Raw genomic sequence first — 16,668 nt, 5'->3', positions numbered from 1 at the left:
ACTACTACGACCTCAGAAGGAGACCATCTCCTGACTATGTTGTGGGTGATTTGGTCTGGTTATCCACAAAAAACTTAAAACTCCAAATACCCTCTAAAAAATTGGCAAGCTTGTTCATAGGTCCATTCCCAATAGAACGCATCATCAATAAGAATGCCATCCGATTACAACTTCCCAACAACATTAAGATTCATCCAACAGTTCACGTTTCCCTTCTAAAACCTTATGCCCGCACAAGGGATCAGCGAATTCTTCTACCACCTGTTGCTACCACCCTCGGTCAGGATGAATATGAAGTTGAATCCATTTTGGATTCCAGATTTTATAAGGGGGTCTTACAATATTTGGTTAGGTGGAAAAATTATTCACCTGACGAGGACACCTGGGAACCCATCACCAACTTGAATGCTCCTCGCCTTACGTCTCAATTTCATCGCAGGCATCCTGATCGACCCCGTCCTACCGCTGTGGAACAGCTGCCTTGAGCGGGGGGTCATGTCAGGGTTGAGCACTGTTTCTTTAAGAGACTGAAGTTTTCTCCTAATTGATTGCTCCTCCTATAAAACAACACAGCACATTGCAATCAGTGCTTGGTATTGTGTTCCAGTATCCACTGAGTACTCCTTGTATTATGCTCTGGATTACAAGTTGTCTAAGCCTCTCTGCCTTACAGGTTGAAATATCTGCTGGATTTCCTAATACCGGATCCTACTCTCACTTACTTCCTCATTTGATGCCTCTGCAAGATTCCTCAGTGGGGTAAAGGAAGATTTATTACCTTCTCTCAGTGTCTCTCTGCTTCAGCAGCAGCCGCTGCTACATTCCAGGCTGTCAGCTCTGCCGGTGACTTCACACGCTCACTTCCTCCTCATTCAGCATTCACACGCTGCCTGCCTGCTCCACATCAGACTTCTCAGCTCCTGCAGCATTTCAGGTACACTCTCTGCAAATACTACTACTGACTGCTTAGCTTGCTACCACTTACAAATATTGCAGTATTTGATTATACATATTTAGGTAGTATTACGCTCTCCATCCTGAAATTATTCTTTGAGTGTGAATCCAGGATCTGTGTACTTTTCTGCACGCTGAGCCAGAGTGTGTTCTGAATAACTTTACCTTACTTCTACCATAGCCCAGTCTTGCTTGCTTCATTTAACAACCTGTGAATCAGAGTTGTTATTAACAACCTGTTTTTACCATAAGGTGGTCTTATATTTCCCTGTCCAATACTTTAATTATTCTGTCAAAAGGTATACAGTGTGTGTTTATAAAATAAAGATATAGACTGTGTATATTTTGAAATAATAAAACACTTTATTTTTCAGAATCTGCTTGTCAGTAGTTGATTCAATAAATAAAGTGTAACAACCAAATTTTTACTACTGTTGTGTTCCATATAACAAACATTAATTGAGAGTAACATTATACCCTGAGATATGATCTCCAACGCCCAGGGATCCTGAACATCTCTTGCCCACGCCTGGGCGAAGAGAGAAAGTCTGCCCCCTACTAGATCCGTTGCCGGATAGGGGGCCGTTCCTTCATGCTGTCTTAGAGGCAGCAGCAGGCTTTCTGGCCTGCTTGCCTTTGCTCCAGGCCTGGTTAGATTTCCAGGCCGGCTTGGATTGCGCAAAAGTTCCCTCTTGTTTTGTAGCAGAGGAAGTTGATGCTGCACCTGCCTTGAAGTTTCGAAAGGCACGCAAATTAGACTGTTTGGCCCTTGATTTGGCCCTGTCCTGAGGAAGGGTATGACCCTTACCTCCAGTAATGTCAGCAATAATTTCCTTCAAACCAGGCCCAAATAGGGTCTGCCCCTTGAAGGGAATGTTAAGTAATTTAGACTTTGAAGTCACGTCAGCTGACCAAGATTTAAGCCATAGAGCCCTACGCGCCTGGATGGCGAATCCAGAATTCTTAGCCGTTAGTTTAGTCAAATTAACAATGGCATCAGAAACAAAAGAATTAGCTAGCTTAAGTGTTCTAAGCTTGTCAAGTATTTCAGTCAATTGAGTAGCTGTCTGAAAGGCCTCTTCCAGAGACTCAAACCAGAACGCCGCCGCAGCAGCAGAGACAGGAGCAATGCATGCAAGGGGCTGCAGGATAAAACCTTGTTGAATAAACATTTTCTTAAGGTAACCTAATTTTTTATCCATTGGATCTGAAAAAGCACAACTGTCCTCGACAGGGATAGTGGTACGCTTTGCTGAAGTAGAAACTGCTCCCTCCACCTTAGGGACCGTCTGCCATAAGTCCCGTGTGGTGGCGTCTATTGGAAACATTTTTCTAAAAATAGGAGGGGGGGGGGGAAACGGCACACCGGGTCTGTCCCACTCCTTACTAATAATTTCTGTAAACCTTTTAGGTATTGGAAAAACGTCAGTACACACCGGCACCGCGTAGTATTTATCCAGTCTACACAATTTCTCTGGCACTGCAATTGTGTCACAGTCATTCAGAGCAGCTAAAACCTCTCCAAGCAACACCCGGAGGTTCTCAAGCTTAAATTTAAAAGTAGACATATCTGAATCAGGTTTCCCCGAGTCAGAGACGTCACCCACAGACTGAAGCTCTTCCTCAGCTTCTGCATATTGTGACGCAGTATCAGACATGGGCCTTAAAACATCTGCGCGCTCTGTATTACGTCTAACCCCAGAGCTATCGCGCTTTCCTCTGAATTCAGGCAGTCTGGCTAATACCGCTGACAGGGTATTATCCATGATTGCCGCCATGTCCTGCAAAGTAATCGCTATGGGCGTCTTTGATGTACTTGGCGCCATTTTAGCGTGAGTCCCTTGAGCGGGAGTCAAAGGGTCCGACACGTGGGGAGAGTTAGTCGGCATAACTTCCCCCTCGTCAGAATCCTCTGGTGATAATTCTTTTAAAGATAACAGCTGATCTTTATTGTTTAAAGTGAAATCAATACATTTAGTACACATTCTCCTATGGGGTTCCACCATGGCTTTTAAACATAATGAACAAGGAGTTTCCTCTATGTCAGACATGTTTATACAGACTAGCAATGAGACTAGCAAGCTTGGAAAACACTTTAAATCAAGTTAACAAGCAATATAAAAAAAAAAGTTACTGTGCCTTTAAGAGAAACAAATTTTGCCAAAATTTGAAATAACAGTGAAAAAAGGCAGTTAAACTAACGATATTTTTACAGTGTATGTACCAAGTTAGCAGAGCATTGCACCCACTTGCAAATGGATGATTAACCCCTTAATACAAAAAACAGATTAACAAAACGAAAAATATGTTTTTTAAACAGTCATAACAACTGCCACAGCTCCTACTTTTGAAGCCTTTTGAGCCCTTCAGAGATGTCCTATAGCATGCAGGGGACTGCTGAGGGAAGCTGAATGTCACAGTTTGTAATTTTAACTGCACCAACTGTAACTTTTATACTATAACAGTGGAAAGCCTCAGGAAACTGTTTCTAGGTAAAAATAAAGCCAGCCATGTGGAAAAAAACTAGGCCCCAATAAGTTTTATCACCAAAGCATATATAAAAACGATTAAACATGCCAGCAAACGTTTTATATTGCACATTAATCAGAGTATATACCTCTGATAGCAAGCTTGATACTAGTCGCTATTAAATCACTGTATTTAGGCTTTAACTTACATTAATCCGGTATCAGCAGCATTTTCTAGCAAATTCCATCCCTAGAAAAACTTAACTGCACATACCTTATTGCAGGATACCCTGCACGCCATTCTCCCTCTGAAGTTACCTCACTCCTCAGACATATGTGAGAACGGCAGTGGATCTTAGTTACTTCTGCTAAGATCATAGAAAAACGCAGGCAGATTCTTCTTCTAAATGCTGCCTGAGATAAAATAGTACACTCCGGTACCATTTAAAAACAATAAACTTTTGATTGAAGAAAAAACTAACTATATTTTACCACTTTCCTCTAACTACCTCCAGCTATGTTGAGAGCTTGCAAGAGAATGACTGGATGTGGCAATTAGGGGAGGAGCTTTATAGCAGCTCTGCTGTGGGTGATCCTCTTGCAACTTCCTGTTGGGAAGGAGAATATCCCACAAGTAATGGATGATCCGTGGACTGGATACACCTAACAAGAGAAAAATGTTTTGAAATTGTGTTTTGTCTTGAAAATTGTGTTTTTATTTTTTATTACTAAGATAGTGTAATTGTTCAACATATTTCTATAATGTTATTTCTAAGAACACCGTAAAACAAAAATACACAGGGACTAATTACAGGCCTTAAACGCCCTTGCTTATGTATAAGGCATATACACTTTTAAGCTTGACCTGTTTATGTTCCCCATGTAGTTATTTTGGAATTAACCCAAACGTACCTCAAAGTCACTCAAGTCACTTTCTACTTCATCATCTTCCACAAATTCTCTCTTTCCAGCCTCCTGTGAACACAAAACAGCAACCTAAACAAACTGTATCACTGTATTTACATTAACATCAAGTGTTGTGATAAATGCCTACAGTTTGAGGAGACTATAGACAAATCTTTGTGGTTGTACTTTCCACTCCTCATACCTTCATTCTACATAGCTTACTCTATAGCTCAATTGTTTAATTTACACCCAATACAATGCAATACTTACTTTGTCCTCTTCTTCCTCTTCTTCATCTTCTGAAGATTCAGAAGCACTATCCTCATCTTGCTGCTCCAGCGCTTTATCAAAAGCTTGGATGGGGAAGTTATAAATATCGCCATACTAGAAAGGGACAAAAAAAAAAGTTAATACAGCTTGCTGTATCACCTTAAATGCGCTAGCTTATTTCTACTTAAAAAGCAGTTGTACTGCTTTGAACACAAAATATAAGTGAGCATTGGAGTAATTTGCTATTTGCCTACAGAACAAAACATTTACTCCCTAAGTTATCCAGTTCGTTGACAGACATGGAGGATCTTACCAACAATGCATTTCAGCAGACTTGGAATTTGTAATTAGCTACTATTGATTCATTTAATTGTGTATACTAACCAAACACATTAATTTGGTATATTTAATTATTGAAAAAGCAGGTAAACTCTACTCATTAACAAATTATGGATGCCTATTCTCTACTGACCACAGAAAAAAGAAAACTTGGTGGGGGCGTGGCCTTCATACACATGCTGAAGTTACACAGTGCTGAACTTACACACCTGTCAACTTAAAGGGACAGTACACTGTAAAATTGTTTTTCCCTTAATGTATTTTAAATAACTTGTTATACCAACTGCAGAGTATAAAAAATGTGAGAAATTGCATGTTCGTGCTTATATGTGTATATGAAGTAGCTAATTTTGTGCTTTGAAACCACAGCCTATTACAATGAGTTGAACTTAAAGGTTATATCAGATCTCATTATGTTATAACTTCCTTATCTTTTATTTGGCTGGAACACCAAAGCTCAATACAGAGAGAACAATGGACAATTATTTTATTACTTAACTAACCTGCATCCCACTGAGAGAGTAACTGCTTCTGCTGGCTGTGTTTACTTAGGCTTGTCAATAGCATATACTCCAGTATAGGTGGCTATACCACAGGCTAAATCAGCTATTTTAATTGCTGAAATTGGAGTAAAGGAGCTACTTGTAACCAAATCAATACACTATCAGGTAAAAAGGATCATTGGGAATAATTTAAAAGGGAGTAAAATTTGGGGTGAACTTATCACTCTAGAGCTCCAAGATGGCAATGAAGGATAAGAGAAAGAGAGAGAGAGAAAAAAAGAGAGAGAGAAAAAAAGAGAGAAAAAAAGAGAGAGAGAAAAAAAAGAGAGAAAAAAAGAGAGAGAGAAAAAAAGAGAGAGAGAAAAAAAGAGAGAAAAAAAGAGAGAGAGAAAAAAAGAGAGAGAGAAAAAAAGAGAGAGAGAAAAAAAAGAGAGAGAGAAAAAAAGAGAGAGAGAAAAAAAGAGAGAGAGAAAAAAAGAGAGAGAAAAAAAGAGAGAGAGAAAAAAAGAGAGAGAGAAAAAAAGAGAGAGAGAAAAAAAGAGAGAGAGAAAAAAAGAGAGAGAGAAAAAAAGAGAGAGAGAAAAAAAGAGAGAGAGAAAAAAAGAGAGAGAGAAAAAAAGAGAGAGAGAAAAAAAGAGAGAAAAAAAGAGAGAGAAAAAAAGAGAGAAAAAAAGAGAGAAAAAGAGAGAGAGAAATAGAGAGAGAGAAATAGAGAGAAATAGAGAGAAATAGAGAGAAATAGAGAGAGAGAAAAAGAGAGAGAGAAAAAGAGAGAGAGAAAAAGAGAGAGAGAAAAAGAGAGAGAGAAAAAGAGAGAGAGAAAAAGAGAGAGAAAAAGAGAGAGAGAAAAAGAGAAAGAGAGAAAGAGAGAAAAAGAGAAAGAGAGAAAGAGAGAAAAAGAGAAAGAGAGAAAAAGAGAAAGAGAGAAAAAGAGAAAAAGAGAAAGAGAGAGAGAGACACACTCTATGTGCCTTGACACTGCAAGCAGGACAGTATGCTCCTGAGAGAGGACTGCTCTGATGCTTTGCACAGTCCCAATCAAATCAATCGTTTTGCTACAGTTATGAGTCAGATATACTCCTGTTCACCTCATACAGTAGTTGTTAGGGTACTTGCCTTGTCACTGCAAGCAGGACAGTATGCTCTCTCTCTCGAGCTAGGGTATATAAATATAAGTATAGGGCAGAAGAGTAAACCTTTCAATTAGATAATTTGAAAATAGTCATCAGAATGGTGCGTTAGTTGACATAATTCTTTAATACCACTTTGACTAAAATTATTTATGAAAATGTAAATACTTAAAATTTTACAGAAACAAGTATCTCATCTTTCAGCTTTAAATAATGCTTTTGATAGCCTATTAAAAAAAATGTACTATATGCTGAAATAAGTAGCACTTTAAAAAAAAAAAGAGAGGAGAGAGAGAAGAGATAGAAAGGAGAGAGCAGAGAGAGATTATGCGAAATATATAGCCCATATTGTCCAAAACCTCATCAAAATTTTAAGCAAATTCGACACCGTTTTAAAGTGTTATGAAAACAGTACCACACAAGGATGGGCTCATATACTGTCTTATGGTTTGTGAAAAACAAATAAGAAAAGACTACCAGATATGACTATAGATCTGTGCAGTAATGAAAATGCTTATTTCGTCCGTCATTTTTTCCTTCCTTCTGTGTGTGCACCTGTGGACATAGCACCCCAAAACCGCTATACAGTTTTATTATTTAAAACATTTTCTAAGTAGAGCCAATTATCATACTTGACCCTTCCCACATTACATGTTTTCCTCCATTCTTACCGCTCCCTGTTTTAGTCGCTCCAGTAATTCCTTTTCTATTGCGTTGTCCAAATGGGCAGCCACTAGAGCTTTTTCCTAAATGTAGAAAAATGAAAACAAGGTGTTCAGCAGATTAATGTGGCTTTAAATATGTAAAGTGTTGAAATCATAACACCTAAAGTTAATTACAATCAAGGAAAACATAAAGGGCCAGATTACGAGTTGAATGCAAAATATTGCTTACGCGAGCGCAATATTTGCGCTCACAAGAGTGCGCTTCCATGGGCTCCAATGGGAGCCTCGTTCTCATGCCGTCATACACAGCTGAGAACCTAGCGCAGGGAATCGGGCAAGATGTGCAGCAAATTTTAAATATTTATGTATAAGCTTATACACATATATATTTATGTGTTTATATTTGTATTTATACATATTAACACATAAATATATATGTATATAAGCAGGGAACACACAGTCCCCCATAGACTGCTATGTATGTTGTAAACACACCCGCTCACTTTAAAAAGGGACAGTCTACACCAGAATTTTTATTGTTTAAAAATATAGATAATCCCTTTATTACCCATTCCCTAGTTTTGCATAACCAACAGTTATATAAATACACTTTTTACTTCTGTGATTACTTTGTATCTAAGCCTCTGCAAACTGCCCCCCTTATTTCAGTTCTTTTGACAGACTTCCATTTTAGCCAATCAGAACTGGCTTACTGGAACTCCACGTGCATGAGCACAGTATTATCTATATGACACACATGAACTAACACCCTCTAGTGGTGAAAAACTGTAAAAATGACCTGAGAGAAGAGGCGGCCTTCATTGGCTTAGAAATTTGCATATGAACCTCCTAGGTTTAGCTTTCAACTAAGAATACCAAAAGAACAAAGCAAAATTGGTGATGAGTAAATTGGAAAATGGTTTAAAATTACATTCTCTATCTGAATCATAAAAGTTTATTTTGGACTAGACTGTCCCTTTAAGCCCTTAAAACTGCTTTGCGCAGGTTTTTTCCCTCCAAAATAAAAATGCTAATATTTGTTTTATTTTAAAAACCCACACTATACTTAATTTAGGGGGCAATTGTGGGCACAATCTGATCTCTTGTTAATTTTTAGAGTGCCAATTGCTACCACGAGCGGTAGCATTAACCGTCCACTTGGTTATTTATCCTGTGCCCAGAAACGGGCGCGTCATAAATTAGTGCTCCACTTGTAATCTAGCCCAAAATTAATTAAATTAGCAGTAGAACACCACAACCAGTAGACAGAAGCTGATAATGACAAGGACATACATTCACACACTACTACCACCACCACCATCTCTAGACAATAGCACACTTTTTCTGTACCTCCTTACAAAAGATATTACAATATTAATTATTTCTAAGCACTATAACAATTTTCTCAGGGATATTGCTAAGAATGGGACTGGATTTCAACTGCACTGTGAGGAGAAATGTATTGCCTATACAGGACACCACTGACTTCTTTTTAGAGCAGGCAGTCCTGTAGTCTGTGGAGGCGATTGACACTTTGCTACCCTACATTTTTGGATAAATGGGACATGAATTTTTCTCTCTCTCATGATTCAGATAGAGTATACAATTCTAAACAACCGTTCAATTTAAATCTATTATCAAAATCAGCAGCTAGCTCTCGATAGTGCATTGCTGCTCTTGAGCCTACCCAGTACCCTTCAACAAAGGATACCAAGAGAACAAAGCAAATTTGCTAATAGAAGCAAATTGGAAAGTTGTTTAAAACTGCATGCTCTATCATGAAAGTTTCATTTTGACACAATTATTATGTTTTGCTTAAAGGGATAGGAAAGTCAAAATTCAACTAGCATGATTCAGATAGAGCATGTCATTTTAAGACACGTTTAAAGGGACATTTAACACTAAACAAATGCTAGATAGAATGATGCATTCAAAGAAAAGAATAGTCTGAGAATAACAAGTAGATGCATTTTTTAAAGTTTTGTTCGTTGTTTAAATATTGATAAAATAAGAGTAAAGTTTTAGTGTCCATAAAACAATGGGGGCTGCCATGTTGTAACTTAAGTTACCTTCCCTGCTGTGGGCAATTAGGGACATTAGAGTGTGCAGCCAATGACTGTGTGGAATATAACAGTGTGCTGCACTTTTATTTCTAAAATGAACTGAAATGCTCACAATTTCAGAATGGAATTACAGGAAAAGGGGACAAAATAAATATTGAAAGTATATTGCAGACTTTTTTTTATATAAACAATTTATCATTTTATATTACCATCTCAAAGTGTTTAATGCCCCTTTAAATTCACTTCTATTTTCAAATGTGCTTTGTTCTCTTGGTATCCCTTTTTGAAGAAGAATATGCACATATCCTACACTAGTGAGAGCAAGCTGCTGATTGGTGCCGGCACACATTTGTCTCTTGATTGGCTAACTAGATGTGTTCCTCTAGCTGCCAGTAGTGCACTGCTGTTCCTTCAGCAAAGGATAACAAGATAATGAAGAAAATGTGATAATAGAAGTAAATTGGAAAGTGGTTTAAAATGATTATGTTCTATCCAAATCATGAAAGAAAAGTTTGGGGTGTCCCGTCCCTTTAATGGGAGTTACAAATAGTAAATAGATTGAGATTTCAGGTCCAGGACTGGGACTGATGCTTGTCAATTCATTTATTTTTTTTTTTAAACTTTGAAAACGTGAGAGTTTGATGTCCCTTCAACAATATTAAAAAAAAAAAAGGAATAAAAAACATACCTCTCTTCTCTTTTCTCTCCTTTCTACCTTCCTACTTAACGGAACAAGTTTGCGCCTATAGATAGAAATAACACAGATTAGAAAAACTATATACCAGGTTTAAAAGGTCATTCATATCAATGGATCAAGGCAATAATTAAGTTATTAACAGATCAATAATTTTTGCTTGGAACTACTAGCCAAACCTTTCAAACTAAGGGGATGATTTAAAAAAAAAAAAAAAAAAAAAAAAAGAAAGTTTCAAATTATTTATCAACAAAAACTACCGTAGACTTTAATGGCGATTTTCATTAGATAGGATTGTGATCTACCCTAAGTTAGAGTACACAGTTATACTGATCTAAAACAATAGCCGTCATGTCTGAAAAACATTTTCTTCTGAAATGCTTTTCTGATCAACTTAAAGGGACAGTCTACACTAAAATTGTTGTTTAAAAAGAGAGCTAATGCCTTTACTACCCATTCCACAGCTTTGCACAACCAACATTGATATATTAATATACTTTATAACATTTAAACCTCTAAATTTCTGCCTGTTTCTAAGCCTCTTATCACATGCTTTTGTATTTGCTTTTAACAACAGGAGACTGCTAGTTCATGTGGGCCATATAGATAACTTTGGGACCTATTTAACAAATGTCTGTCCGACATGATCTGATCAGCAGATCATGTCAGACAGACTTCGCTGAATGCGGAGAGCAATACGCTCTCCACATTCAGCATTGCACCAGCAGCTCTTGTGAACTGCTAGTGCAACGCTGCCCCCTGCAGATTCGCAGCCAATCGGACGCTAGCAGGGGGTGTCAATCAACCCGATTATATTGGATCGGGTTGATTTCCGGCGATCTCTGTCCACGGCCTAAGAGCAGACAGACAGGTTACGGAGCAGCAGTCTTTAGACCACTGCTTCATAACTGGTGTTTCTGGCGAGTCTTAAGGCTCGCCGGAAACACGGAGCATCAAGCTACATACGGAGCTTGATAAATGGGCCCCATTGTGTTCACGCACGAGGAGTTATTAAGATGTACTAAATGCAAGTCAACAGATAATACATTTAAAAAGTCATGTGATCAGGGGACTGTCAGAAGATGCTTAGATACAAGGTAATCACAGAGGTAAAAGTATATTAAAGGGTCAGTAAACCTTAAAATGAATGTTATATAATTCTGCACATAGTGCAGAAGTATATAACATTATATTAGCCAAACATTATTTAACATAATATTGCCTTTTTATTTTTAGCAAAAAACGCTGTTTTACAGACCCGCTCTCTGGGCTCTGCTGAGCGGGTCTGCTTTTTTTTACACAGCGCATCGGGCCAGCTGTATAGTCACAGCCAGGCCCGACCGCGCCAGAAGACTAAGTGCAGCTCGCTCCCGCTCTGTCTGACAGCAGGAGCGAGCTGCACTTAGTCTTATGGCGCGGTCGGGCCGGGCTGTGACTAAACAGCTGGCCCGATGCGCTGTGTAAAAAAGCAGACCCGCTCAGCAGAGTGGGTCTGTAAAACAGCGTTTTTTGCTAAAAATAAAAAGGAAATATGTTAAATAATGTTTGGCTAATATAATGTTATATAATTCTGCACTATGTGCAGAATTATATAACATTAATTTTAAGGTTTACTGTCCCTTTAATATAACTGTTGGTTATGCAAAGCTGGGGAAGGGATAATAAAGGGATTATCTATCTTTCAAAACAATAAAAATTATATTATAGACAGTCAGTTTAAAATGCCTTGCGTTTTAAACCGCGTATGGCAAAATAGTCTTACAAATTATGAAATTATAGTGAACCTTGTCATAAGTAGGGATGGGCGAATGTGCTGAAAGCGTAATTTGTTTTGTAGAACGAATAGTCCGATGGACATTCATTTTGGACAATCGAATGTTGATAAGAATGAAAATCCATTAAAATTAGGTAATCAAATGTTATTTCCGGTATTCGACTATTCATAATTATCCATATTCGAAATTTCGAATGTAAGATTCTAATTAACGAATACTATGCAGAAATTCAATAGCTCATATTGTAGGGAATTTAGTAAATTGATACATAATAGATAGAAACATTCAAATTGATATATTTGTATTTCGAATATTGCATAATTTAAATATTACATTTAAAAAGCATTAGAAATACTATTACAAATATAGAGATCAGAATTTTTAGAAAAATTTTAATCGAATATTACATTTGATAAAGAAAGCATTCAAAATACTATTATATTAAAGAATGTTAGAATTTTGTACAAACATTTGAAATTCGAAACTAACAAATGTGCTAAAATTAGTTTAATTTTTTGAATGTTGCAAAACATTCGCCCATCCCTAGTCATAAGTGTATTCATGATAATTGTTCTAGGACTGCCACTTACTGCCTCTTCAAAGTGAGTTTGCGGATACGGATCAAGTATTGCGTTATCTTAGTGAACCTCTGCTTGCACTTGTGTCTGATAAATCGTGGCCAGTAGATAAGGTTTTCATCTATCTGCTCCAGAGCCTGCTCATAGTTCTTACTTAGACGTACCTGTCACGAAAAAAGTGTAATTCAATTTCAAACCACTTTAAAGTTGATATAAAAGAATACATGTATAAGAGGAATTACATTGATATCATGTATATGAAACAGCATATAGACAACTTGTGCACAGACCCTTTTAAAGGGCACACAGACTACAGTCACATAAACCCTACGTGCTTGCAGTGACATGCAATATCTTTTAAAGCTAGCTTTTTTTTTCCAAACAAAAGAATACTGCAAAATTGTTTGTCGTCAATTTTTAAATGCATTACACTGCATATCAGTCAAGTCAACATTTATGTCACTTTAAAGGGATAGTATACACCAATTTTCATATAACCACATGAAATAGACACTACTATAAAGAATAATATGCACAGATACTGATCTAAAAATCCAGTATATAAACTTACTTAGAAGCTCCCAGTTTGGCTCTGTTGAAAAGGTTAGGCTGGGAGACCCATTGAAATGGGCTGGAAAGCAAACAGGAGCAAGCTGAAGTAGGTAGACAACAGTCTACTTCTAAAACTTTAGGGTTTAGTTAGGAGTCAAACTATATATACACAAGCAAAACTATACATTTTTTTAAAAAACACACCTGTATGGGCTATATAAATTGATAATCTACAAAATATCTATGCAAAGAAAAATCTAGTGTACAATATTCCTTTAAGCTCACAAATGAATCTGCCTTCAAATCACGGTTTAAAAACAAGACTGAAAAACAAAACATTTTTTGCATATCAAAGTCAATGAGCCATTAACCCCTTAATGACCACAGCACTTTTCCATTTTCTGTCCGTTTGGGACCAAGGCTATTTTTACATTTCTGCGGCGTTTGTGTTTAGCTGTAATTTTCCTCTTACTCATTTACTGTACCCACACGTTATATACCGTTTTTCTCGGAAAAAACACACTTTTTCTAACTATGACCCCCAAAATCTGTTACATATCTACAACCACCAAAAAACACCAGTTTCAAAATTTTATCCTGAGTTTAGAAATACCAAATGTTTACATGTTCTTTGCTTTTTTTGTAAGTTATAGGGCCATAAATACAAGTAGCACTTTGCTATTTCCAAACCATTATTTTTCAAAATTAGCGCTAGTTACATTAGAACACTAATATCTTTCAGGAATCCCTGAATATCCATTGACATGTATATATTTTATTTTAGTAGACATCCCAAAGTATTCATCTAGGCCCATTTTGGTATATTTCATGCCACCATTTCACCGCCAAATGCGATTAAATACAAAAAATCATTCACTTTTTTACAAATTTTTTCACAAACTTTTGGTTTCTCACTGAAATTATTTACAAACAGCTTGTGCAATTATGGCTTAAATGGTTGTAAATTCTTCTCTGGGATCCCCTTTGTTCAGAAATAGCAGACATATATGGCTTTGGCGTTGCTTTTTGGTAATTAGAAGGCTGCTAAATGCCACTGCGCACTACACGTGTATTATGCCCAGCAGTGAAGGGGTTAATTAGGGAGCATGTAGGGAGCTTTTAGGGGTAATTTTAGCTTTAGTGTAGTGTAGTAGACAACCCCAAGTATTGATCTAGGCCAATTTTGGTATATTTCATGCCACCATTTCACCGCCAAATGCGATCAAATTAAAAAAAACGTTAAATTTTTCACAATTTTAGGTTTCTCACTGAAATCATTTACAAACAGCTTGTGCAATTATGGCACAAATGGTTGTAAATGCTTCTCTGGGATCCCCTTTGTTCAGAAATAGCAGACATATATGGCTTTGGCGATGCTTTTTGGTAATTAGAAGGCCGCCAAATGCCGCTGCATTTCACACGTGTATTATGGCTAGCAGTGAAGGGGTTAATTATGTAGCTTGTAGGGAGCTTGCAGGGTTAATTTTAGCTTTAGTGTAGAGCTCAGCCTCCCACCTGAAACATGAGGCCCCCGATCCCTCCCAAACAGCTCTCTTCCCTCCCCCACCCCACAATTGTCCCCGCCATCTTAAGTACTGGCAGAAACTCTGCCAGTACTAAAATAAAAGCTATATTTGGGCTTTTTGTGTGTGTTTTTTTTAGCATATTTACATATGCTGCTGTGTAGGATCCCCCCTTAGCTCCCAGCCTCACTGATCCCCCACCAAACAGCTCTCTAACCCTCCCCCTCTGCCTTAATGGGCGCCATCTTGGGTACTGGCAGCTGTCTGCCAGTACCCAGTTTAGTAAAAAAATGTGCCTTTTTCTGTAGTGTAGCTCCCCCCCCCCCAAGATCAACCCCCCACCCCTTCCAGATCCCATAGCTGTTTACTTACAGCTTTTAAAACTTTTTATTTTTCAACTTTTTTACAGTTATTTTTCTGTAGTGTAGCGGTTCCCTCCCGCTCCCACCCCGCGCCCACCCGCCGCCCCCCGGCACGCTCCCGCCCCCCTCCACTCCGATCGGTGCATCGATGGCCGCCCACCCGCCTCCCAGACTTGCTCCCACCCACCAACGATACCGGCCACCGATGTCCGGTGCAGAGAGGGCCACAGAGTGGCTCTCTCTGCATCGGATGGCCAAGGGGGGTTATTGCAGGATGCCTCAATATCAAGGCATCACTGCAATAACCGGAAAGCAGCCAGAAGCGAGCAGGATCGCTTCCAGCTGCTTTCCAGACCAAGGACGTACGCCACACGTCCTCGGTCATTAACTGTATTTTTTTTTGAGGACGTGTGGCGTACGTCCTTGGTCATTAAGGGGTTAAAGGGAAACTAAACCCAATTTTTTTTCTTTTGTGATTCAGATAGAGCATGCAATTTTAAGCAATTTTCTAATTTACTCCTATTATCAAATTTTCTTCATTCTCTTGGTATGTTTATTTGAAAAGCAAGAATTTAAGTTTAGATGCCGGCCCATTTTTGGTGAACAACCTGGGTTGTCCTTGCTGATTGGACAGCACCAATAAACAAGTGATGTCCATGGTACTGAACCAAACGTTTGCTTCCTCCTTAGCTTAGATGCCTTCTTTTTCAAATAAAGATAGCAAGAGAATGAAGAAAATTGATAACAGAAGTAAATTAGAAAGTTACTTAAAATTGCATGCTCTATCTGAATCATGAAAGAAAAAAATTTGGGTTCAGAATCCCTTTAATTTACATAGAACTAGATTAGATTTTAGATTAGAAAGTAAGTGATGCATTTCAAAAGATTTACATTAAAAAAAAAAAAAAATATGTAGGCTTACCTGATAAATTAATTACTTTCAGAATGGTGGAGTCCATGAGCCTTAAATGTGTAAGAGTCCTATAGGAGGAAGCAAACCATCCCATATAAGAGAGCTTTAATTCCTCCCACTTTCCCATGAACTCATGTCCACTCCTCTGCCCTGTTTGTAGGTTCTCTGAGGGGGATAGTAGGTCTCAGATTGTTTAGAGAACCCCTTTCAATTAACATGTGGCGTTTGCCTCCTCCTAAAGGACTGGATTTTAATCTTACATGTGGTGGCTCGTGGACTCTCATAAAAGAAATAAAAGGTTAAAGTCATGTGTAAATGTGCATTGTTTTGCAATACAGGGAGGTACACCTTGAAAAGCCCTGAGTATGTTTATCTTCTTTGCTGTGGCCAATTAGGGACTAAGGTCCTACACAGATCAAGAAATCAACTGGGGAATGGGTCATAACAATTTTTAAGTAGACTGTCCCTTTAATTGCATATGCTTGGCAAGCTGTATGCACAAGAACAGTTATCAGAAAACCAGAAGCAAATTTTTTTAGAAGACTTTTTGCGCCGTCTTGATTTGTACGTACAGAAACCTCAGAAAGGTAAAATCGCTATCATCTTATGAAAGAATCAACACTATCTACAGACTTACCCTCTCCCACATCCGTGCTGGAAATGCTGCCCTCTCAATTGTTTTCATATATAAATAGCAGATACCTAATTAAAAATTAAAATAGACAACAGTAGAAAAATAAAATTAGTAATTTATATCTTTCCATTTGTACAGCAAATCTTTTTTTTAAAAAAAGGGACATGAAACATTTTTTTACGATTTAGAAAAAGCAAGCAATTTTAAACAACTTTCCAATTTACTTCTATTGGCTTCATTCTCTTGATGTCCTTTGTTGAAACGCATATCTAAATAGGCTCAGTAGTTGCCGATTGGTGGCTGCACATAGATGCCTTGTGTGATTGGCTCACCCATGTG

General features: G+C 37.9%; 1 protein-coding gene across 1 annotated transcript in view; it reads right to left on the bottom strand.

Annotated features, from left to right (window-relative positions):
- MAK16 (MAK16 homolog) overlaps nucleotides 1-16,668 on the bottom strand; it is a 50,678-nt gene that overhangs the window by 25,955 nt on the left and 8,055 nt on the right. Inside the window, exons 4-9 of the mRNA XM_053718040.1 lie at nucleotides 16,333-16,397; nucleotides 12,358-12,509; nucleotides 9,987-10,041; nucleotides 7,242-7,316; nucleotides 4,599-4,712; nucleotides 4,335-4,397 (exon numbers count right to left, since the gene is read on the bottom strand). Coding sequence (XP_053574015.1) covers nucleotides 4,335-4,397; nucleotides 4,599-4,712; nucleotides 7,242-7,316; nucleotides 9,987-10,041; nucleotides 12,358-12,509; nucleotides 16,333-16,397 — 524 coding nt within the window. The remainder of the gene's footprint in view (nucleotides 1-4,334; nucleotides 4,398-4,598; nucleotides 4,713-7,241; nucleotides 7,317-9,986; nucleotides 10,042-12,357; nucleotides 12,510-16,332; nucleotides 16,398-16,668) is intronic.

Source organism: Bombina bombina, chromosome 6, assembly GCF_027579735.1.
Source record: "Bombina bombina isolate aBomBom1 chromosome 6, aBomBom1.pri, whole genome shotgun sequence".
Classification (NCBI taxonomy): domain Eukaryota; kingdom Metazoa; phylum Chordata; class Amphibia; order Anura; family Bombinatoridae; genus Bombina; species Bombina bombina.
Note: the sequence above shows the minus strand (reverse complement) of the source record. Positions and strands in the feature narration are given on the sequence as shown.